Source organism: Pelobates fuscus, chromosome 5 (assembly GCF_036172605.1).
Source record: "Pelobates fuscus isolate aPelFus1 chromosome 5, aPelFus1.pri, whole genome shotgun sequence".
NCBI classification, from domain to species: Eukaryota; Metazoa; Chordata; class Amphibia; order Anura; family Pelobatidae; genus Pelobates; species Pelobates fuscus.
This window is the reverse complement of record NC_086321.1, coordinates 196,475,376-196,498,596: the sequence shown is the minus strand read 5'-3', so window position 1 is coordinate 196,498,596 and position 23,221 is coordinate 196,475,376. Positions and strand designations below refer to the sequence as shown.

The 23,221-nt window shown below is 41.5% G+C and overlaps 1 protein-coding gene across 2 annotated transcripts in view; it reads left to right on the top strand.

Annotated features, from left to right (window-relative positions):
- SYK (spleen associated tyrosine kinase) overlaps positions 1 to 23,221 on the top strand; it is a 108,440-nt gene that overhangs the window by 68,458 nt on the left and 16,761 nt on the right. For both annotated transcript variants that reach the window (XM_063454938.1, XM_063454937.1), the window contains 2 exons: positions 5,702 to 5,777; positions 17,435 to 17,600. In XM_063454938.1, the coding sequence (XP_063311008.1) occupies positions 5,702 to 5,777; positions 17,435 to 17,600 (242 nt within the window). The remainder of the gene's footprint in view (positions 1 to 5,701; positions 5,778 to 17,434; positions 17,601 to 23,221) is intronic.

Sequence of the window (23,221 nt, the reverse complement as noted above, 5' to 3'; positions counted from 1 at the left end):
CATTCATGTGATTGGTTAATTTCATCCTCCCCCTGGGAGTGTCCTGTATGTCCCTGTTTGTAATAAAAGCCAGGCTGGGTGTCCCAGTCCAGAGTTCCTGTTTTACCCTCAAAGTGATGTGTCGTCTCATTATTGGGGGGAAGGATTTATTGCATGCTGTTCCAGTTGACTTCTAGGAGTACAAGCCTATTCGTATGGTTCCTATTCAATGGTCTACAGCATTCATATGCTTGGGAGAATTTAAAAGGTTTCTCGGATTCAGTGTTCGTGTGTCTCCAGTCGGGAGAATGGTGTTTGCAGTAGCTGCCTGTGCATCTGTAAAGGGGATTATCGCCTAAACTGGGTTTTACCCTCTTATAAGTGAAACGGTCCGTTACACAGACCATATACACCCCTTAATTCAAATTGTTTCCTAGTGGCATTGGCCTCTTTCAGCAGAATAATGCACCCTTCTACTTTGTATAAATGGTTCATGAATGGTTTGAGGAACTTGACAAAGATTACCCAGATTTCACTCCTATTGAGCATCTGTGGGATGTGCTGGAACAACAAAATCCGATCCATGGAGGCCCCAACTTACCTAACTCACCTCCAGAAAGAAGGGCCAAGAGGTGGAGTCAGACACCAGAAGAGGACACAAAAAACACAGAGGAAACAAGAATAAAGGTGGATACCAATAGCATAGCTTAAGACACAAGAGGGTGAGAGGAGAAAATTGTTAAGTATAAAGACTGGAGACTGACATCTGAAGCAATGTTAAGGGCACACAGGACATTAAAATGTAGTCAATCATAAAATAAGCCTGGATAATACAGAGGAGAGGGACAGGATACTAAAATCTCTAGGGAACACTGCAAAACAAATTATTGAGTGAAATAGGGTACTGGAATACATCTCTGTACAGTACTGCAATTTTGAAAAACAATTTCTGATGGCGCTCCTGATTTTGTTAAGCAAACTGAGCAACAGGATGTGTTAAAAAGAGTCACCCTAGACATATTAGCAGTAGCACAAACCATGAAAAATTATTTTACTGCCATTGGCCAATAACAAAAGGGATCTTTTTGAACCACTTGTGCAATTTATGATTATGTATTTTACACTTGTTCAGTGACAGAGAAAGGAGCTAGGTGACTATAATTGAAAGCATTACCCGAGGGCTCTTTGTTAATAACTAATTGAAGTGCTACCCTTCAGACCTGGGAATATGATGCTAGCCCACATTAAATCTGACAAGTTCACAGGTACAGCAATCACTATATGATATGATAAATTGGTATTTTAAGCACTTCTTAGCATTTATGAACCTGCAGTGTTGCTTTAATCATGCTAACAGTGTGATTAGTGACTAAAATAAAATACATATGACCTAATGCTTTTCCAACATAATTGTTTTGCTCAAAAGTCACTAACCTAATGAATAACAAGACAAATACTAAACATTAATAATTTTTCTTTATATTTTTCCAAATGTGTGATTAATTTTAAGTTTCAATTGCAACCATAAAATGGAGTGGGGATGATTTATCAAGGCAAAACAGGTGCTATATGCAACATTTTGAGAGATATTCTATTGCTTTCCATTGTGATAGCCTCTTATTTAGCACCTTGCCCCAGAATAACATCTGCTTTGATAAATCTACTCCAATGAGCAAGCATAAACCTTTGTAAAGTAAAGATGAATCAAGTTTTTTTGTTTTTTTAACTCACATATGCACAATGGGGGAGAGGTACAAATGGTGGTTATTTCCAACACAAATTAAAGCATTCCCATTTGTCAGTTTTTCATTTTTGTTTTCTAAATCATTGTAAAGAAGTCAGAAAACTTGTTGTACATGAGAACAAAGAGAGGTACAAGTGTTATTTTGTTTTAATTCTCAGTTTTCCAAACTTAGCTTTAACATTAGCAAAACAAAAATGGCCGTCATTACTGTTGCATTGGTATGTGACTCATTTTATGCACATGATGTAGATAATTACTGCCACAGATGCACTACATTTTCTTACATATCCCCCACTGTGCATGTAGTGGTTCACTTCTTACACATGTGACTGGGTTTCCAAGATTATTTACATGCTGTATTTACATTACTGTTATCAGTTGTTTCTAAATGAGTTGTATTTTATGGTATTGCAAGCACCTTCCTGTTTAAGTCTCTCTGTCATGTATTTGAAATTAGAAAGGCATAAAAAGAAACCACTGGGTTAAAATTACATCATAATCACTGTGACTGTTTGTAATTCAAAATTTACTCACCTAATTTAGAAGATTCTCCTGCCTCTTGAGGGAGGAGCAGATGGGGAAATGTATGTAACACAATTGTATACCTGTTTAATCCATTAACATCTATTAATTCCTCCTGCTTAAGCCTTCAATGAAGTTAATTCAATTTTGCAATGTAGAAATTTGGTTGAAAATATACACTATTTCAGTGATGGCGTGCAAAGGAGAGTATGGCTCATTATAAATGGTGATAAATGCTGTAGCTGCAAGACTATTTTTAACGTACCTATATTATTGGTTTGGTGTAATGATGCTTAGCTTTTTTTTAGTTTTAAAGTTAAAATTTCCCATTTAGAATATATGTCTTTTACTATGACCACTAAGCAAGATTTTCAGCATTATATGGTCCCATGTGTTCCTTTATTATTTCATTATTTGTGTTAAACCTCACAAAAGTGAACATTATTAATATGATATATTATTAATATGATATATATAAAGTGAAATGAAGTGAAATTAGCATTCTTTAGCAATTTATACTTTGAAGTGGTATGGGCATATTTACGAGCTGGCGGATTTGAGTTTTACCTGAACCACATAAAATGTTTGCCTTTTTGCCTTTTTTTTAACCTTGAATGTAGACGGGTAATATGTCAGAGATAACACACATCAAAATGTATAAGAGTATAACAATGCAATACACTGTAAACAAACAAAAAGGTGGCAAGAAGGTGAGTTACCAAGACATTGACAGTTATATTAAATAGGAAAAACACTTTAAGTAGAAGGCCCATCTGGCCAGGCACCATATTGAGAAACATCCTCTTACTTATTCTTAAGTGGGGGTATAATAGACTCAAGAGATATGACAGTATTAATCAATGCACTGATACACAAGTGGGTAAAGTTTAAGTCTGCGGGGTGGCATTAGAGACTAAAGATAACCAAATCTAAATTAAGAAAGTAAAATAAACACAAAGGAAAATCATAATCACTGAAGACATGTCCAGCTTCAGGTGACTCAATCCATTTTAGACACATATTGATAGAACCTTTGATACTTTTTGGCTATTAGGAGTTCCTCATTGAAAGCTAATTTTGAAAAAATATTCTGTCACGGAGAAGTCAGTCAACGTTTTTCAGGATCAACAGCTAAAGAAAAGCACACTGGCGTTACGATAAAAATACAATAAGTAAATTAACTGCAAAAGTTATCAAGAGTCAGCAGGAACCATGTACTACTATGGACCAGAAGCACTGTGGGCCCTTTATGCCATTACAAACCAGGAGGAGTAATTTAATAATTGTTACAGGGGAGTACTAGGATCCCCCATAAATCCACCCCCATTCTAAGGCTTGTGGGATTGGGTGGGTAATAAAATGTGACCACCTAATGACCAGGAATAAATGGCAAAGTCAGATCACTGCATACTGCTAAGTATATCAGAACTTTTCCAAAGCTTGTATAATAAAAAAATGACTTGGAGCCAGAATGTAGATTCTGTCTCAGAATTCCACCAAAGGCCTTACAAACAGGGTGGTCTGTTTTAACCAAATTCATGGGTTATGAAAACTGCATTATATCATAACGGCTCTGAAGTTATCTATTATAATATTTATTGTGTGCTTAGATTTTCCCCATGTTTTTTCACTCATACTTAGGCTCATTTTATTGCAGGTTAAAAAAGGCAATCTTAGGACTGAGAATAGATGAGACCTGACAATAACGATCCTAATGCCTGACACTGGGACACCTTACCAGATCTGTGTATCTTTCCCCGGCTACGGAAACCCACACATCACTACCCTAACACAGACAAATGAAAGGCACTGGGGGGGGGGGGGGCGGGGGATTTAAAGTGGACGTTAACCACAACACAGCACCTGAACTAAAGGAGCAATAGAATCCCAACACTCAGAACAGTTGGACTTGCCACTTGTCCAACATAAGGTGCCTCCAGACACTTGTTCTAAAACTTTGTTAGCATGTTAAAGACTTACTATATTGCCTAGTCTTGGCACTTATTGTTCTACCTATCACAACCTGTTTACCTCTGTTGTTTGTAACACCATAGCTGTCAAGATCTGGAAAAAACCTTACTGTCTAAATGAAGATTGTCCAAAAAAAAAAAAAAAAGCAATCTTAGATGAGACATTTTATGTGGTTCATGTAAACCTCAAATCCACCTTCTTGTAAATATGCCCATACCAGTTCATAGTATAAATAACTCAATAATGCTAATTTCACTTCAGACAAGGTGGCACATGATTTTAAAAAAAGTGATACCTTCTCCTTTGTATATCCTAATTATATATCGGAAAACATTACCATATTAAATGGGAAATGAATAAGTGGTGCCCAGTCTAGCCAATCTCACAGGCTCCTGCAGTTAATACAAAGTGCTATATTCTCTATCAAAACATTTATTTTTCAAAATTTAGGGGAGGTAGCTATTCTATGCCCATATTTAATTATTGACATAGGAAAGAAAGAAGTGGGCTTTAAACAAAAATAAAAAATAAAAATTACTTTGTGCCAGAGGGTTTGTATTGATAGTATGGATATAGTAAAACTATATGTCCTGTAGTGTCAAGGGTATTAGTTTCACCAATCACACTTCAAAGGTTCAGTATGTGCAGTATTGATTCAGCACCCAACAGAATGCCCCATACCAAAGCATATAAGATGACGGCAGTAATATAAAGGTCCCTACTTAATTAATGACCATTCTCCAATAAAAAAATAAAATTATATATATATATATATATATATATATATATATAATATATATATATATATATATATATATATATATATATATATATATATATATATATATATATATAATTGCTTGGGGCATTCACTTTAGTGTGTTAATGAAACTCTGATTCACATTTTTATAGGTTCCTGGCAATCTATAGCTTCATGTAGTGAGCTCTGCTCAAATTAGAAAGTAGGTGACATCTGTCAGGACATCTGTCAGTCATCCTAACTTGCCTATTATTCCAAACTGGATCTGAACCTATTCTATGAACTCCTGCCTAATAACAGTTTTAATGGATGTTTAGTTCCTTCAACAGTTCCTTTAATCCCGCTCTGTGTGCAGCTTCAAATAGTAAAATGCTGCTCATATCGACTCAAGGCACCATAACCACTTCAAATAACTGATGTGTTCATGGTGCTTAGACTAACCCTTTAAGCAGCTACTAGACTTGTGTACATAGAAAATGTTCCTCCAAACTGATATAGTTCAGATTTTTAAAAAAAATTCGGTGATGTCGAATTTTGGTTGAAGTTCGGTTAGAAAGTTTAAGATTCAAAATTACACCGAATTTCAATTCTGAAAGTTTTGTTATCAGAAAAAAAGTAAATTAAAATTCCTTTTATTCTTTACTTTCCAATAATCTTTTGGCATTTTCTTTCCACAGTCATACTGCACCAATAAATCTATACTCTTTTATTTTCAATTGAAACAGACTCAAGGATCCTTCGCCAGGGCCGAAAGTGTTATGTCAGTAAATCCATATGTGTCAAGACCAAAAGCAGACATAGGTAAAATTATGTTTATTTTTGAAATCTACTTTAACTTTAATTAAACAGATAAACTGTACATAAACATATGCTAATCGTACCCATTTAATAAATATAAGGTTTTATAAATATATAGAGATAAATCACGCTGCAAAGTTTAAAAAATTGAGCAATCCATTCGAAAAGTCCATTGGTTTCCACTGTGACTGCTCTACTGAAGCAGAACTAGAACTTTATCCCAGAATCATTGCATTGCAGTTAGTGGAAGGTGGCTACCTGGCAAGCTCATGCAAATGGGTTGTTATATAAACCTCTTCCATTTCGTTAGTACTCCCCAAATATTTTATAGAGACCGGCAGCACAGAAATTTGTCATACTGACAAAAACTTTATTTTGATTATTTCCTGTCAAATATTAGCAAAGTGTAAATTTACAAAAACCAGCAACAAAATAATTGTAGATTATACTAGCTTTAGTGTAACTATAATCTTAATTTTATTAATGACAGGAGGCGAATATTTGCTTAAGTCTCTCTTTACTAGAACTCCACAGCAGCACATTAACAGAGCGATAAACACCAAAGACAAAAACATAAGGTATCTATATAAGGCTCCTCCTAAGCCACCATTTCCTCTTTCACGCTGCGACAACATAACGTACACAAGAATGACAAAAACTAAATAAAGAAAAATTCACAACATAACAATGAATGTCATCTGGAAAAACTTCGGATAATGGATGAACTTGATCTTCATCCCGCCAAACAGCCGATTCTATGAACTGAAGTCGAACCATTAAACTGAAACGAAATAAACAGAATCGAAAACACTGATTAGTGAACGAAATGTACTGATAAAATATAAATCCCACGATCCAGTACTGATAGAATAAAGACATGAAATCCATCACTAATGACCGACAATACAATAAACATGCACTTCCCACAACATCACCCCAGACCACCAAATCTAGCCCAGATAAACAGACAAAACAACAAAAATACAATCAACGCAAACCATCCAAAACAAGGGGGGGAGAAACCAAACTGGGTGGGAAATATTCGCCTCCTGTCATTAATAAAATTAAGATTATAGTTACACTAAAGCTAGTATAATCTACAATTTTATAGCATGACAGGAGGCTTCATATTTGCTGTTTTAACGCTCCGACAGCAAAGCAAAAGAAACATAGTCCGACGGTCCAAAATAAACTGGCGCAAACTCCACACGGGACCGGACCGCCACCTACAAGAAACGTCCCGAGGAGAAACTTCCATCAAGGAAAAACCCGGAAGCAGTAGCGCCGCTAACCGAATGTACTCCAAGAGTCGCATTCACCCCTGCCAGTGTCAATAACCATCTCCTCCATCGATATTGGACAGGGGCGAAGGATCGGACATCAGAAACACGTCTGAACGAAAAGAGGGCAAACACAATAGAAAAAACTGGCGAAGGGAAAAAACAAGGAACTCCGGCCGAATCCCGAAGAAAAAACGCTAAAACCCTACTTACCTCCCAGAGGGAAGGGCATTTAGGCGCCGGAGGACGTGTCAGCCTCATCCCACGTAGAAATCTGCAGACCAGCGGGTTCTGACCGATGGGAAAAAACCTCCACACGGGACACGCGCCACCTAAACAAAAGACTAACCACAAGAACCAGACGGCACAACCGTCCCAAAACATCGAGGAGAGACAAGACACTCAGCAAGTAGGTCACAGGCCGGAAAAGGGTTCAGCATCCTGTCCTAAGCACCAACGACACTAAGAAGTCCATGTTGAAAGGAAAAACATCTCCTCGTCCCGGGAGCTCAGGGATCCCAGCGAAGGTCCCTGGCCGATAGTGACGACGCCTCGACATACCAGGCACTCCCGAAAGAGTCCAAGGGGAGTATTCGAGAGGACGGTAACAGAAGAAGACCCATACTGGAAAAATCCAGAAGCTCTGTGAACCTGACCGATCACGCCATAGAGGAGTCAACAACACTAAGGAGACACGTCGCCCACAAACTAGAAGCAACACCCGGGGAATAGAGGCGAGTGGAGGAAAACACCTATGCTACCTGAGAAAACAACCGCACCTGCCGAAGCGCGACCACCACCGCGCACGCTGGATCTGAGAACCAACCAAAGCACGTCCGATGGTCGTCCCAGAGGCGAATAGACCCACCATGAACAAACCCTAGCAACGCACGAGTACGATGAAGATGGGTCGAGAGAGTGCCCAGTCGCTGGCATTTTTCCAATGTCTGGAGAACCAATCCGTCGTCAGGTTTGACTCCCACGGCAGAAAAGAAAGAAAATGTGATTGACTGGGAAAGAGTGTGATGTGGGAGTCTAAGAGGCTTGCAGTCGATTCCAGGATGAAATCCGGGTTGGTCCGAATACCGCCTAGCCGCTCCATGCGGCCATGCGCAGAAGCCACCAGCGCTGTCCGGCCTTCACGTCCGGGAACAGAGAAAACCATCCAGTCTGAGGGAGGTCACATGCGTAGGACAGAGGTCTTCAGCCGTTGCATGGTCCTGTAATGTAGTGTAGCGGGCCCGGGTACATTGCCTGTATCGAGGCTGAGGGTAAGGCCCACCACGCGAGCAAACAATTGAAGGGGAATCCGAACTTGCCTCAATATCCTTCTCATCACCTCCTGGGCGGATGCCACCGGTGCCAAAGGTAAACGGGGAACGCCTGCCGTCGCATTGACCACGGCACCAAAGAACTCCACCGTCTAGGAAGGTCCCAAAGCTGATTTCTTCAGACGAGCTACGAATCCCAGGAGCTCCAAGAAGGAGATCGCCGAACGTGTGTGACATCTGAGTCTGGAGGGGTCTTCGCAGAGGACCAGCAAATCCTTCAGAAACAACAGGAAACGGACTCCCTCCGACCCGAATCGGACGATCACAGGCGTCAGCAGCTCGGTGAAACACCAAGGGGCCGAGCTGAGACCGAAACTGGAGGCATGTGAATTAGCGAGGGGTGTCATTCCAGGTGAAGCGAGGCAATCCGCGACCACTCTTGTCCACCAGGACGGAGGGGTAAGCATCCCACAGGTCCAGTCATATGAACAAACCCCCGTCTGGGGAAAGTCCCGAAGGAGATGAGTGCCCCCCAGCTCGAAGAGGTCGCAGACAACGAAGGTGTCCAATTCCCGAAAATCGACCACCGGGCGGAGCTCCCCTGCCTTCATCTGTACTAGAAAAAACAAGCTGAGGAAGCCCCCCAAATCCGGGGCTCCCTACGTAGCGCCAGGGGCGAGCAGGGTCCGAACCTCCGAAGCTACCCAGGAACGTTGAACTCTCGCGATGAAGGAGCCGCTCGGAGGATCAACCTGCGTTGGCGGGGAGGCGAAATCCATGATATAACCTCGTGCCGACCGATGGCCCAAGCATATGAAAACACCTTCTGCCACCTGTCTCAGCAGTGAAACAATCTGTCTGTATGCAATAGAGGGGGATTGAAAATAGCAGGAGATGTACACACCCGTAGGAAGTCTTGCTCGTCCTCTGGTATGGTCACCACGACCTTTACCCGCCCTTCGGCTGCAGGGAGGTCTGGGCTGGTATGGAGGAAAAGAGGACGGGCCACGAGATCTGCGGGGACCGAAGACCAGCCGGGATAACAGTGAGCGAAACGCCTTTCGTATAGAGGACTGTGCTTCCTCCAGGGAAGCAAAGAAATTGATGCGTTTCTGCAGCTCTTTAAAGAAAGGTTCCCGGAACAGTAGGACTTAGTGCCAGGGGGGCCAAATTCTACGGATCCTAGTTCCGATAGCTTGGTGTCCATACGGAACAGAGCCGTGTACCTGCGTATAGTGCAGAACCACATTAGCATCGCCAAGAAGGCAACTGGGGCGAAGTGTCCAATTCCGCATGATGGCCTGGTCTAGGCTCGTACCATCTGTGTGGGCCACGTCCGTCAGGGCCAACATCCTGCACAAAGGACCCAGCCTATCCGGCTGTTCATGTTGCGCCGGGCAAGGCGACGCTCGCCCCCTTACCTGGGGTCCCGAGCCGTACGATTCAAGTACGAGGCTACCTGGGGATCAAAATCCGGGTCCCCCGCCACCTTGTCCGGCAGGACGTCAGGGGCATCCTGCCCGAAGTTACTCGCGGGCCTCCCTTTCCAGGGGTCTACGGACCCAGTAGCGCACGAATTGTGCTAAGTGGTCGGGCCGCAACAGAAAAAATAAAAAGTGTGAGAAATAAAGCAAAAACAGCTTTAATATTATCTCCATTAATGAGCAAACCACCTTCAATAGGAGAAAACATTGCACATACCAGAAAAAATAAAAAAGTGTTCTGCGCCTTTAAGTGAAGGGCGCACACGCGGCAAGCACCTAGAAAGCCGCGCACCCCCGGACCCGGCCACGTGGTCACGGAAGGAGAGGGCTCATGGAAGCCGCAGCCCGCGGCAATACAGAAGCTCCCAGCATCCTCCCCACGCTGCCCGAGCATAGCCGGAGAGTGGCGCGGCGTGGAGGGGGGGATCGGGGAGCAGGCAGGGGGTTCCCGCTCGGCGGACGAAGCCGGCGGGCGGGAATCAGTACACGACGCTCGAGGGACCGCTGGAGACTTTCTCCGCGGTCCCGACGGTCGGCACGGGAGGCGGTCGGAAGACCGCTTCACGGCGACCGTAAAGGCAACAGGCACACATAAAAACAGAAAGCATAAAAACGGAACGAAAACAGTCAAAGCAAGACTAAGAAGAAAGAAGTAAAATTACAAAATACCAATCAGTAGAATGAGAGAAAAAAGTAAGAATTAAACAGTTTGCAAAACAAAAGGGGTATATATACAATAAATACACAGCCACCCAGGAAAAACCAGGAGGCAGTGGTACTCTGACCTGTACTGTTCTGCGGAGCAGCAAAGAAAGAGGAAATGGTGGCTTAGGAGGAGCCTTATATAGATACCTTATGTTTTTGTCTTTGGTGTTTATCTCTCTGTTAATGTGCTGCTGTGGAGTTCTAGTAAAGAGAGACTTAAGCAAATATGAAGCCTCCTGTCATGCTATAAAATTTCACTGCCATAGAACCATGCAATTTGCATGAAAGGGGAAATTCAGTTTGGAGCTCATTCCCATTTTTATAGGTCTTTGGTGATCCGTAACTTCCTGTAGTGGACTCTGCCCAAATTAGAAAAGCAGGTGACATCTGTCACTCATCCTAACTTGCACATTGTTTTAAATTGGATCTGAGCCTATTCTATGAACTCCTGCCTAATAACAGTTTTAATGGATGTATAGTTCATTCAACAGTTTTAACGCGAATTTCTGCAAATGTTCGCGAACGGGCGAACCAGGCGAACCGCCATAAACTTCAATAGGCAGGCGAATTTTAAAACCCACAGTGATGGAAAAGTTGTTTCAAGGGGACTAACACCTGGACTGTGGCATGCCGGAGGGGGATCCATGGCAAAACTCCCATGGAAAATTACATAGTTGATGCAGAGTCTGGTTTTAATCCATAAAGGGCATAAATCACCTAACATTCCTAAATTGTTTGGAATAATGTGCTTTAAAACATCAGGTATGATTGATGTTGTATCGATCAGGTAGTGTAAGGGTTACGCCCGCTTCACAGTGACAGACCAAACTCCCCGTTTAATGCACCGCAAACAACCGCAAACAGTCCATTTGCACAACCGCAAACTCCCCATTTGCACAAGGTTGGATACCAAGCTAGCCATGTCCCGTTCCTTGTCCTCACTGATGTCATTGAAGGTCTCTTCCTCCACCCAGCCACGTACAACACCAAGGGTCCCCAAAAGGTGACAGCAAGCCCCCTGGGACGCCTGCTGTGTTTGGTCTTCCACCTCCTCAAAGCCACCTTCCTCCTCTGACTAATCTTCTTCAGACTCCTCTCTCTGCATTGCCTCTCTCTGCGTTATTATAAGGTGTGTTAAGTAGTACTATTCTTATCAGTTTAATCCCTGTTATGTCCCCTATCAGGGGACGTGTATATGGCATCGATTTTAGGAACCGGGTGATGGAAAAAGATGCTTGGTCGGTCCTCCTACTTCAAATTTGGGGCACTGCGCGTGCAATCTAATGTGCCACCAGATAGGAGTGGTGTGTTAAGTAGTACTATTCTTATCAGTTTAATCCCTGTTACATCCCCCTCATCAGGCTTTTTTTAGTCGAATGTATCGCCCACTGTCAGTCCCTTCGGGATCCATCCCTCATTCATCTTAATAAAGGTGAGGTAATCTAGACTTTTTTGACCTAGGCAACTCAGCAAAGGAAGCAGCAGCGGGTACAACATCATCATCATCACACCGTACGTCCATGTGTGTAATGCTGCCTGACTGAGACATATCCCTGTTATCTACATCTTCTGGCAATAATGGTTGCGCATCACTCATTTCTTCCAACTGATGTGTAAATAACTCCTATGACAGATCAAGTGAAGCGGCTGTGGTGCTAGTGTTGGTGGTGGCGGCAGGCAGGCGAGTGGTAACTTGAGAGGTGCCAGAAGCTAAGCTGGAGGAGGATGGTGTGTCAAGGTTCCGAGCGGAAGCTGTAGAAGATTGGGTGTCCTGTGTTAGCCAGTCAACTATGTCCTCAGAACTTTTCGAGTTCAGGGTACGTGGCCTCTGAACACTGGGCATTATTCTAGGGCCAAAGGGAATCACAGCACCACGACCACGACGGCCCCTGCGGGATGGCCTGCCTCTGCCTGTCATTTTTTTTTCAATTAGTGGTACTATGCGTGCAAGCTACTGTGACAACAGATATGAGTGGCACTGTGCACTGGCAGAAGTTGGCAGAGTCGACGCTGTAGGCCTGACACACACGCTTGCAGACAACTAACTGCTATTCAATCTATTACAGTCAAAATGGTAATTTTTTTTTAAATGTGCACTACTGTTACACCAGATATGAGTTGCACTGGTGTGACACTGTGCCCTGGCAGGCCCTGAAACGCACACGTGTGAAGGAAACTGACTGTTATTATTTGACAGTCAAATTTCTAGTTGTTTTTTTTTAATGTACACTACTGTTACACCAGATATGAGTTGCACTGGTGTGACACTGTGCCCTGGCAGGCCCTGAAACGCACACGTGTGAAGGAAACTTACTGCTATTATATTACAGTCCAAAAAGTTTTTTGTTTTTTTAAATGCAAGCTATTGTGACACCAGATATGAGTGGTGGCACTGGGCAAGTGGGCACAGTATACGATGTGAGCCTGGCACACACGCTGGCAGTCAGGCAACTGCAATTAGATTACACAGGAAAAAAAAAAGCAGACTGATGTTCTTGCCCTAAAAAGGGCTTTTTGGGGTGCTGTCCTTACAGCAGAGATCAGATGAGTCCTTCAGGACTGTAGTGGACACTGAATACACTAGCCTAGCTATCGATTTCCCTATTAAATCAGCAGCAGCTACACTGTCCCTCCTCTCACTAAGAATGCAGCTTCCGGGGGGCGGGGCCTAGCTGTCATGGAGGAAAGACGCACTTCGTGTGAGCTCCCTCAATATCTCACTTTAAGCAGCTATCAACAAGCAAATTTCACCCCAGAAGGGGATGACCCAGCAATGTTGCTCCTACCTGACCGACCCGACATGCTTAATAGCGGTCAGCAACTCGACAGAGTCTTACTTACCTCCGCATGGCAAGTGTGGCCTGGAGCTCACCGGGCAGGAGAGGCGGCCGATCTCCCGATCCTGGGATGCCCAGGAGCAGCTACTTCCCGGCAGGAGCTCCGTTACCCCCCCCCCCTCGGACCAGTGGGGGTTATCCCGGTCCACCCCTGAGAGGCTGTCTGGAGCTAATGGACGCAAAGAGCACAGCCGCCCAGGCTGACATACTCATCTGCGACTCTCCCAATATGGCGGCAGCCGCGTGTCCTCCTGGTACCAGCAAAGCATGGCAGGATATTGAGTCTAAGCTGGACAGACTCTTTAATCAATTTTGGAAGCAAATAACAAGCAGGAAGCCCCAACAAGCTCCACCACAGCCCCAACAAGCTCTACCACAGCTAAGCGAAGCAGTCCCCATTAAAATCCACCAACGCAAAAGGCGTCGAAGACGGGACCGGAGGCACAAACAGAAATGCAGAGCCTGCCCCACGTCAAGCACTCGCCTCCACCTTAAGCCACCACAATCCCGCACCGGACGTGAAGCACCACCGGGACAGATCCGACCACCCGACAAAACAAGCTTCCACCACCTCAAGCCGCGAACCCGGCACTCAGCCAGAGACTTGACTTTGTTGATCCAGGTATCATGGACTCCCAGTGTCTGCACATGGCGCCCATAAGGGATCAGATGAGCACAAGCAGTAAACAGCAGCCTGCCAAGCATGTCCCACTATAGCCGATCTTCCACACCATGCCTTTGATCACATGAACTGCTCTCTGCACATTAACTAATCGTAAAGTAGCAAGCGTTTAAACATGTCATTATTTCACCTCCTAAAGAGTTTATTACATGCCTTTACCTTAACCGTTCATGTATTATGTTATTCACTATGCTCATCTCATGGGGCGACTCCCACTTGATTTATAACTAGTGATGTCCCTAAGGGTTCGCTGGCAAATAGTTCCAGGCGAACATCGCATGTTCGCGTTCGCCACGGACGGCAAACATATGCGATGTTCAGTCCGCCCCCTATTCGTCATCATTGAGTAAACTTTGACCCTGTACCTCACAGTCAGCAAACACATTCCAGCCAATCAGCAGCAGACCCTCCCTCCCAGTCCCTCCCACCTCCTAGACAGCATACAATTTAGATTAATTCTGAAGCTGCATTTTTTTTTATTATTAATTTTTTTGTGTGTTTATTATACATTATCCTCCATAGCCAGTAACCTGTGTTTATTATACATTATCCCCCATAGCCAGTAACCTGTGTTTATTATACATTATCCTCCCATAGCCAGTAACCTGTGTTTATTATACATTATCCTCCCATAGCCAGTAACCTGTGTTTATTATACATTATCCTCCCCATAGCCAGTAACCTGTGCTTATTATACATTATCTACCCCATAGCCAGTAACCTGTGTGTATTATACATTATCCTCCCAAAGCCAGTAACCTGTGTTTATTATACATTATCCTCCCATAGCAGTAACCTGTGTTTATTATACATTATCCCCCCCATAGCCAGTAACCTGTGCTTATTATACATTATCTCCCCCATAGCCAGTAACCTGTGTTTATTATACATTATCCCCCCACAACCAGTAACCTGTGCTTATGATACATTATCTCCCCCATAGCCAGTAACCTGTGTTTATTATACATTATCCCCCCACAACCAGTAACCTGTGTTTATTATACATTATCCCCCCACAACCAGTAACCTGTGCTTATGATACATTATCTCCCCCATAGCCAGTAACCTGTGTTTATTATACATTATCCCCCCACAACCAGTAACCTGTGTTTATTATACATTATCCCCCCACAACCAGTAACCTGTGTTTATTATACATTATTCCCCCATAGCCAGTAACCTGTGTTTATTATACATTATCCCTCCATAGCCAGTAACCTGTGTTTATTATACATTATTCCCCCATAGCCAGTAACCTGTGTTTATTATACATTATCCCTCCATAGCCAGTAACCTGTGTTTATTATACATTATCTCCCCGATAGCCAGTAACCTGTGTTTATTATACATTATCCCCATAGTCATTTATCGTTGGACCTAGGCAGCATGATGTCTTAGGCCGGCCCAGAGAGTGAGTGAGTGAGTGAGTGAGTGAGTGAATAATATAATATATATGTTCAGAAACATATTAGTAATATATGTAAATCGGGTTCATGCAAAGAGGGTGAAAAGGTATTAAAGAAAAACACACCTATTGCATCAAATTTACAAAGCCAAACTTTTAAAAGCTTTTAAAAGCTTTCCTCATTTCTCGGGATGAGGAATATATCGGTTGTAGACTGAGGATTTCCATCTGCCCAATCTTTTAATAATATGCACTGGAGTGTCAGTGTAGAAGGAGACGGAAGCTGCCCCTATTCTAAATGAAAGACCCGAGACATGGATACAACCCAATCTTAGGAGTAGTGTTCTGATGTAGAAGATGAATTTAGCCGTAGTCAGAGGGATTCAGTGAGAGTAGTGGTGAAATGTGTGTGGCATGACTGAGTGTGGGTAAGTAAGAGTCAAGTATTTTAACTGGGCACTAGTTCTAGGTGGGATAAAGTGGTATCGCGGATGGATGAGTAGTTTGGTTCGTTTTAGAGGTTTGTAGAAAAAGTATATAGTGATCATGATTTTTAGCGATATCCAATATTTTTAAGGTGGTCTCAAACAAACATAAAATGCTATATAAAATTTGTGGGAATATCGAATAGTCGACTACAGTAAAGTAGAGAGGGCTCAGAATATCGAATCATCGATCGGTATCCAACCTTGTGCAAATGGGGAGTTTGCGGTTGTGCAAATGGACTGTTTGCGGTTGTTTGCGGTGCGTTAAACAGGGAGTTTGGTCTGTCACTGTGAAACGGGCGTAACCCTTACACTACCTGGTCGATACAACATCACACCTGATGTTTTAAAGCACGTTATTCCAAACAATTTAGGAATGTTAGGTGATTTATGCCCTTTATGGATTAAAACCAGACTCTGCATCAACTATGTAATTTTCCATGGGAGTTTTGCCATGGATCCCCCTCCGGCATGCCACAGTCCAGGTGTTAGTCCCCTTGAAACAACTTTTCCATCACTATTGTGGCCAGAAAGAGTCCCTGTGGGTTTTAAAATTCACCTGCCTATTGAAGTCTATGGCGGTTAGCCCGGTTTGCCCATTCGCGAACATTTGGGGAAGTTCGCGTTCGCCGTTCACGAACGGAAAATTTTATGTTCGCGACATCACTATTTATAACTAGTGGTGGAACTGCTGATATATATACACAGTTGATAACGTGCAAGCTACACCCTAAACATGACAACCATCTTTCACAACAATGTACTGCTATATACTCATACCCTCAGTGCAACTAGCCATGATTTACGCACGTTCAGCCTAGCATGCTCAAATATAACTCACTTCTGTCTAAAAAAAAAAAAAGAATGCAGCTTCCGATTGAATCTAAAATGGATGCTGTCCAGGAGGACAAAGGGTCAAAGTTTACTCAATGATGACGAATAGGGGGCGGACCGAACATCGCATATGTTCGCCGTCCGTGGCGAACGCGAACAAGCTATGTTCACCGGGAACTATTCGCCAGCGAACTATTCGGGACATCTCTATTGCTGATGTTTTTTTAAACTATGCATATGTGGACATTGCCACGACTCGTTCACAATATTCTATGAAAGAACCTGTTAATACAAATTGGAACTTGTATATTTTATATCATTATATGAGTATTTGGACAGGATGGATGTAAGTGTGTGTGTGTGTGTGTGTGTGTGTGTACATATATATATATATATATATATATATATATTCATCAAGTCCAAATTCTTATATATATGTAAATGAGGGAGTAACATGGCTGCAATAAGGTGATGAAGACTCAGACAGGGATCTACTTTACATAGAAAGTAAGTTGTTCTGGTACTTGGATTGTGCCTGGTTCCCCTTTTATTTTTCATAAACATTTAATTTAAAAATAATAATCTTGTACTGCTCATAGGGATGGCTTTATTTAGAATGTTGAAGCTTCATTAGTCATATAATTTTGTATTTTAAAAATATTCACCTGTTACTAAAGATGCCTTGCCCATGGACACTGATGTATATCGGGGAATTTACGAGGACCCAGATGAATTTAGACCTAAAACAGTCAAAATAAACCGGGAACAGCTGTCTTTATATGAGGAAGAACTTGGTTCTGGCAACTTTGGGACTGTGAAAAAGGGAATCTTGAAAACAGCAAAGTAAGTCGTTTTAAATCTATCATTACAATTAAAATGGTGTTTCATTTTTTAAAGATTAACAAGGGTACTGCTGTTTGAGCTCTGCTATCTGGATTTTTGTTTTTTTAATGTTTTACATTGCGACCAGTTACCAGAGTCACACCCATGCAACCAAACATGAAAATTACATACAAATCCTCACCGTTATTCAAACACCTATAGTGCACACAAATGTACACCCGCATTTAAAAACCAACACTACATACAAACACACTGCTTCAATCAAACACAAACATTGCATACAAAAACACCTCTGCATTGAAACACTAAAATTATACACAAATATCAGCACTACACACAGTAAAACACCAACACTACACACAAAAGCAAACTCGCGGACTGCATCTAGTCTCAATGGACACTATGCTTTAAATTTCGCTACAATATTTGCATAAGCCAGTCAAAATAAGTTAGCATGTTCCCTACTGCTCGTAACCAGCTGAAACCAGACCTAGCAATTACTCCTGCATGACATATGCTATCTCCACATATTTTGATTATAAGTACCCAGTGGCACCCACATTCGAAAGTTCATCATAGTTTAGCATGTTATTAAACTATCTCTTATATGACAAAGTTAATGTCAGCGTATACTACTTTTAAACACGCTTAAAACCTTGCCACTCTCTGACACTACCTGTATTAACCTGTTAACTATATATAAAAATGTGCAGTTCCTTTAAATGCCACAGTATAATACCTTGTGAAAAGCCTGTATTTGTTACCATGGCAATATATGCATGTCTGTCAAACCTTTGCACAACAAAAATAAAGAATAATAAAAAAAAAGCAAACTCGCATGCAAAAGCTAACACTACATACAAACACAACCTGCATTCAAACGTAAACACTATACACAAATATACCACTTCATTCCAATGGCAGTACATACAAATGCACTCCTACAAGCACACATATACTTACATATACTTATAAAACTTACATTCAAACAGTGCTCACAAATAAAACCCTCCAAGGATGGGCAAATGGTAAATCCAAATGGTAAGCATTGTCGGAGTTCAACAGATGGGGATCTACGTTTTGGCCACCCTTGTACAGAGGGGGAAAAAATATTCTTGCACCATGCCCTCTCTACATTAATTGTGACACTGTTTTAATATGTAATAGTTAAATATCCCACACCCCCAGCACCATTGCTAACGATACTCATACTAGGTGACCTGTCCAGAAAAGGGGCGAGCCTGGCTATTGAAAGGGGAATGTGAGAGTGTTGCTAATCATGCCACTGACTGACAGTCTGTCTGGCCAGCCTCCAACATCTCTCATGCAGAGATTGCTGCTTAAGTGGTCTCTGCATGATCCTAGTGAGAGTTCACAATGCCAGTGTGGCTAATTGTGCTCACGCTGGGCTACCCAAGGACCATTCCCTGGTTTCCCTGGATCCAGGGAACAAAATTGGGACAGGGGGAAAGGTTCCTGAAATTGGGACCCCTCTAGGTCACGAGTCTCTAGCCACCAACCTACCCACAAATTTCAAGCACACTAAAACATAGTCCAAAAACTAAATGACTGCACTATTCCACACTCTTTTTACATGCATACGAGAGCATAGTGTAAAATACATTTAAATGCAATTTTTGCAATTGAGCTTTTACACTGGATTTTATATACCGCCAGCATGGAAAACTCTCAGTTTGCTGTGATAAAATGACTTGGAAAGCTAGACAATCAAAATGTCTATTCAGACAAGTCTCACTCCAGAGAGTCTTGCTTTACAGGGAGTGCAGAATTATTAGGCAAGTTGTATTTTTGAGGATTAATTTTATTATTGAACAACAACCATGTTCTCAATGAACCCAAACAACTCATTAACCCCTTCAGGACGGAGTCAATAGTGCACGTTCTGATCAAAACAAAACGTAAACAAAAACTGGAATTTGCGCTATATGTCTGTTCAACCGTAGTTCCCCTCTTTCAAATTATATGCACCCACACTTATTATATATCATTTTGTTCAGGAGAAACAGGGCTTTAATCTATCATTAACTATTCATATATGGAACATAATTTATTATGAATAAAATAAAAAAAAAGGTGAGAAAATAAGATTTTTTTTTACATTTGTATTTCCGTCTGCCATTTTAGCTGTGAATGTCATAATACTGTTAGGTTTTACTGCAAAAAAATGCACATATTTGTAATCAGCGATGTCTCACGAGTACAACAGTACCCCCCATTAACAGGTTTTATGGTGTTTTGGAAAGTTACAGGGTCAAATATAGAACGTTCCATTTTCAAATTGAAATTTTCCAGATTAGTAATGTTACCTTTGAGACGGTGTGGTAGCCCAGGAAAGAGAATTACCCCCATAATGGCATACCATTTGAAAAATTAGACAAGCCAAGGTATTGAAAGTGGGGTATGTTTAGTCTTTTTTAGTAGCCACTTAGTCACAAACACTGGCCAAAATTAGCGTTCATATTTGTTTTTGTGTGAAAAAAGCAAAAAACTAATATTTGGCCAGTGTTTGTGACTAAGTGGCTACTAAGAAAGACTGGACATACCCCACTTGCAATACCTCGGGTTGTCTACTTTTGCAAATGGTATGCCATCATGGGGGTAATTCTCATTCCTGGGCTACCATACGCTCTCAAAGGCAACATAACCAATCTGGCAAATTTCAATGTGAAAAAAATGAAATGCAAGCCTTATATGTGACTCTCTAACTTTCCAAAACACCATAAAACCTGTACATGGGGGGTACTGTTATTCTCGGGAGACTTCACTAAACACAAATATTAGTGTTTTAAAACCGTAAAACATATTACAACAATAATATAGACCATAAAAGTGCCGTTCGCTTGTAAAAAATGCAAAAAACGTCACTTTTACTTAAAATATCATTGTTGTAATACAATTTACCAGTTTGAAACACTAATATTTGAGTTCAGTGAAGTCTCCCGAGTAAAACAGTACCCCCTATGTACAGGTTTTATGGTGTCTTGGAGAGTTACAGGGTCAAATATAGTGCTTGCGAATTAAATTCTCTGCACTTTCTCCCTGTGTTGTCAGGCATGTCAATCAAATTTTAATTAATCAAATCACATAATTACGTTAAAAGATTATTTAAATATACACGTAGAATTTTAATATATATGCATTTATAGGTATTTAAATTCTACGTGTATACTAATGTAATCTTTTATGTAATTATATGTATTTATCTATATATATATATTTGCGGTTATTTGTATTTTATACATAGATAGATATATATAGAATGTCATTCTAAGTGTATTTTGTTACCGATGTATATATATTAATAACAAAATACAGTTAGAATGAAATTACATATGCATATATAATTTATATTAAATTTTGTTTCAATATTTTATTTATTTATTTTATTATTTTATTTATTTATTATTTTAATTATACGTATTTATATATAATATATATATGTACATCTATTATATATATAATATATATACATATTATATATATGTAACGTCATTCTAAGTGTATTTTAATATTAATTTATATACTTATATTAATATTAAAATACACTTTGCATGACGTTACATATATATAATATGTATATATATTATATATATAATATATATACATATTATATATCTATTAAAATATATTTAATTTATTTTTAAACATGTTTATTTTATTTTTTTTACACCTCCTACCAGCAGGGGGACTGTCTGATATTTCAAACAGTCCCCCTGCTGGCAGATCCATAGCCAGCTATAGGGGGCCATGTGATCGCTCTTTGAGAGCGATCACATGGCCCCCGGGGGCCTCATTTGCCGGAGGGGGGCTGCCTGGGCTCTCAGGCAGCCCCCCAGAAGAGGATCGCGGCGGAGGTGAGTAGTTGCTGGCTCCTGGGGGCTTAAACCGTTACGGCGTTCCATGCCGCCGCAACGGCTTTAAAGCCCATTTAAAGCGCGACGGCATGGAACGCCGTAACGGCGTTAAGGGGTTAATATCAAAGCTGAATATTTTTGGAAGTAGTTTTTAGTTTGTTTTTAGTTTTAGCTATTTTAGGGGGATATCTGTGTGTGCAGGTGACTATTACTGTGCATAATTATTAGGCAACTTAACAAAAAACAAATATATACCCATTTCAATTATTTATTTTTACCAGTGAAACCAATATAACATCTCAACATTCACAAATATACATTTCTGACATTCAAAAACAAAACAAAAACAAATCAGTGACCAATATAGCCACCTTTCTTTGCAAGGACACTCAAAAGCCTGCCATCCATGGATTCTGTCAGTGTTTTGATCTGTTCACCATCAACATTGCGTGCAGAAGCAACCACAGCCTCCCAGACACTGTTCAGAGAGGTGTACTGTTTTCCCTCCTTGTAAATCTCACATTTGATGATGGACCACAGGTTCTCAATGGGGTTCAGATCAGTTGAACAAGGAGGCCATGTCATTAGATTTTCTTCTTTTATACCCTTTCTTGCCAGCCACGCTGTGGAGTACTTGGACGCGTGTGATGGAGCATTGTCCTGCATGAAAATCATGTTTTTCTTGAAGGATGCAGACTTCTTCCTGTACCACTGCTTGAAGAAGGTGTCTTCCAGAAACTGGCAGTAGGACTGGGAGTTGAGCTTGACTCCATCCTCAACCCGAAAAGGCCCCACAAGCTCATCTTTGATGATACCAGCCCAAACCAGTACTCCACCTCCACCTTGCTGGCGTCTGAGTCGGACTGGAGCTTTACCAATCCAGCCACGGGCCCATCCATCTGGCCCATCAAGACTCACTCTCATTTCATCAGTCCATAAAACCTTAGAAAAATCAGTCTTGAGATATTTCTTGGCCCAGTCTTGACGTTTCAGCTTGTGTGTCTTGTTCAGTGGTGCACGTCTTTCAGCCTTTCTTACCTTGGCCATGACTCTGAGTATTGCACACCTTGTGCTTTTGGGCACTCCAGTGATGTTGCAGCTCTGAAATATGGCCAAACTGGTGGCAAGTGGCATCTTGGCAGCTGCACGCTTGACTTTTCTCAGTTCATGGGCAGTTATTTTGTGCCTTGGTTTTTCCACACGCTTCTTGCGACCCTGTTGACTATTTTGAATGAAACGCTTGATTTTTCGATGATCACGCTTCAGAAGCTTTGCAATTTTAAGAGTGCTGCATCCCTCTGCAAGCTATCTCACTATTTTTGACTTTTCTGAGCCTGTCAAGTCCTTCTTTTGACCCATTTTGCCAAAGGAAAGGAAGTTGCCTAATAATTATGCACACCTGATATAGGGTGTTGATGTCATTAGACCACACCCCTTCTCATTACAGAGATGCACATCACCTAATATGCTTAATTGGTAGTAGGCTTTCAAGCCTATACAGCTTGGAGTAAGACAACATGCATAAAGAGGATGATGTGGTCAAAATACTAATTTGCCTAATAATTCTGCACTCCCTGTATTTGTAGAATAACATCACTAGGCAAGCCTTATTGGAGATTTGGCTGAGGTCTCCACATCATTTTGTTTGTGCATTCTCCACCTGAATGGCTCTCCTTGTATTACCTTGACAGTGTCAGATGGCGATGCAGACAGAAGGGAACAGCAAATTCTGCTATTATGCCTTGA